This window comes from Galeopterus variegatus, unplaced genomic scaffold (assembly GCF_000696425.1).
Source record: "Galeopterus variegatus unplaced genomic scaffold, G_variegatus-3.0.2 Scaffold4771, whole genome shotgun sequence".
NCBI lineage: Eukaryota > Metazoa > Chordata > Mammalia > Dermoptera > Cynocephalidae > Galeopterus > Galeopterus variegatus.
Genome location: NW_007730882.1, coordinates 147,088 through 149,833, shown reverse-complemented (window position 1 = coordinate 149,833; position 2,746 = coordinate 147,088). Strand labels below are relative to the sequence as shown.

At 38.5% G+C, this 2,746-nt stretch overlaps 1 protein-coding gene across 1 annotated transcript in view; it reads right to left on the bottom strand.

Annotated features, from left to right (window-relative positions):
• Positions 1-2,746, bottom strand: part of BMS1 (BMS1 ribosome biogenesis factor) — a 21,255-nt gene that overhangs the window by 12,399 nt on the left and 6,110 nt on the right. Inside the window, exons 4-5 of the mRNA XM_008588314.1 lie at positions 1,190-1,378; positions 506-648 (exon numbers count right to left, since the gene is read on the bottom strand). Coding sequence (XP_008586536.1) covers positions 506-648; positions 1,190-1,378 — 332 coding nt within the window. The remainder of the gene's footprint in view (positions 1-505; positions 649-1,189; positions 1,379-2,746) is intronic.

Genomic DNA, 2,746 nt, shown 5'->3' with positions numbered 1-2,746 from the left:
GGACTTCTCAGCCTCTGAAACTGTAAGCAATAAATTTCATTTTCTTACAAATTACCCAGTTCCAGGTGTTTTGTTATAAGCAACAAAATGGACTAACACACTTGGATTCCGGCAGGTAGAGGAAGGGTATTCCAGGCTGAGAAAGTAACATGAGAAAAATCACAAAGGAAGGGAAGCAAAGACACATTTAAGAGACTAGAGCACTAGGGCAAAGACTGTGTCATTGAAAACTGTTGAAAAGTTGAAAAGTACAACAGGGCCATATCCTGTAGCCTTAAATGCTTCAAAATCCTTCAATTTCTCTAAATATCTTATAATTTACGTTATAATACTCCTGAAGGCATAGTATCTTTAAGTAATGATATAAGACAACATTTTCCATCAGCTACATTTTTCCCCCACTATTCAAATAAGCACAAAATAAGCACTATCACTGTTCTTTTTCTAACCTTTGTAGCTTTGAAATATACAGGCCAGGAAGAAAAAGTTTACATTCACTTTTTACCTGTCTGCCAGGATATAGGGGTGAGAAGTTTGCCATGTGAGAGGCCTAAACTTCATAACTGTAATAAAACGGCCCAGATTGTGAATCTCTTGGTTTTGATATTCTCCATGCACCATCCCAGAAAGGTAGAACAGCTTGGCACCCTAAACATGAAAAAAAAATTAAAAATTAAAGTTCAATAAAATTCTTGTCACTACTACACCAAAATGAAGGCCCAAAATAAGAAACAATCCTAAGCAAAGCCACTGTCCTGATCCTTCTAGAGCTGTACGAGCTGCTTCCAGGACCTATCCCGTTAGGACCTCACAGGGGCAGCTACTTTCCAGTCGAGCAGTGGCATCTGTCTGGGTATGGCACAGGGGGCAGTGAGGCTCCGGAGCACAGAAAGAATTCTGAGACCAAGGGGCACTGACAGCATGGAAGGGAGAGAGGAGAGGCAGGAGAATTTTCTGTCGCACTCTATCAAATCACAACTCAAAAAGAAAGTCAGACACTGTTACAGAGACAAATGAGATAGACCAAGAGGCCCAGAATAAAGACTATTTTGAGGAAAATATTCCAGGGACTGTGAACAAATACACAAAGGAAACTCAGGAGGTGAATCCTATAATGTTCTTAACGTGTCTTCACTCTGTCTATTTTAAAAGGATAGTGTCAGAATCTGATCATTATTTCTCTTCCTACCGGGTAGACTTCTGTCCAGAACCTGTGTTTTAATCGCTTCTTTGTCTTCTTCAGTTGCTTATTATGCTTGAAGGAATCTAGGTGGGTGAGAACTCCCATAATTTTAGGAAAGCCATGTACTTGACAGATGTTTAGAAATTCAAATGTTTCCATTTCAAACCCAAAGCCAGCATCTATAAGCATCAGCACCTAAAAACAGAACACACAATTTTTCAAGGAATCTTCCAACATAGGCCATCTAGACCTGGCCTCTCCAAAGTATGGACCATGGGCCAAGTCTCCCTCATCGCCTGTTTTTGTAACTAAAGTTTTACTGGAATCCAGCCACATTAATTCATTTACATACTGTCTATGGCTGCTTCTGTACTACAACTGCAGAGCTAAGTAGTTGCAACACAAACTATAAGACCCATAAAGCCTAAAATATTTACCATTTGGCCCTTTACAGAAAAAAATGCCAACTCCTTCTCTAGGCTAAACCAAATGACTACTCAGGGTCACCCTGAAAGAGAAACCACCACCCTCTGACATGCCCTAAAAGGCAACCATAAGACAAGACCCACCAGAATATAAACTTCCATTTCAAGAATTTGGATGTTTGAGATATAACTCAGAAAAAGTTGGGTCTAATTTGGCCCTTACCTGAGAAATGCTAACTTCAAGAAATGAAGTAAGGTATTTTTAAGCCAAATAACAGGGCTCTAACAAGGAAACCAAGTAACAGTTCTCTGACATCCAAAAAACAGGAAGTGATAATCAATGAAAAATATTAAAAACATACAGAAAACAAATCTTTTGTTTCAATCTTCTCATACAAAAAAAAACAATGTGTTTTTTGCTGTGAAGTATTGAGTGGGAAAGCTCTATCTTTTAATATGTTAATTTATATCAAGAAATTGTTCAGAAAATTTTTAAAAAGAAATGGTTAACACTTTAGAATTTAGTTAAAAGACAGTAATGATGAATGGTAATCTATAAGAAAATATAAGCAGATAAGACCAATTTTTAAACTTGAAGACCCTTCAAAGATGCAAAGTAATTTCAGAGTTGATACTTAAAGACTTCTAGTTTTAGATATTAAAGACATCTCTGTTCTCATTTTTTCTGTAGCTAATTAAAAATACCAAAAATAGAAACAGAAACACTATCTTTGATTAAAGTAGGGAAACCACAAAATACATGAGGGTGGGCTACTGAGTGTTGTGAGAAAGCACACCTGCCACTGCAGACCGCAGGCTGAGCTGGCAAGCCGAGCTCTCTCCACAACCCTGGAACAAGTCAAAGGTGGGGGCTGGCTGTGGAATATCCCAACACCTTGCTTGACACCATGGAGGAATAGGTGGCCGACAGTCCCTTAGCTGCTGACCTTTGTCAACTAAGTCCATATTACTTCCCCAAAGCACACACATGCACATAAACACCCAAATCCATGTATTATGTGTGCCTTTGCTGTGGCTTAGGAGGCTTCATGACAATCTAGAGCAGAGAGCTAAATAAATTATGGTGCATCCATACAATGGAATACTATATTAAAAAGAATGAGGTTGAGCTCTAGAA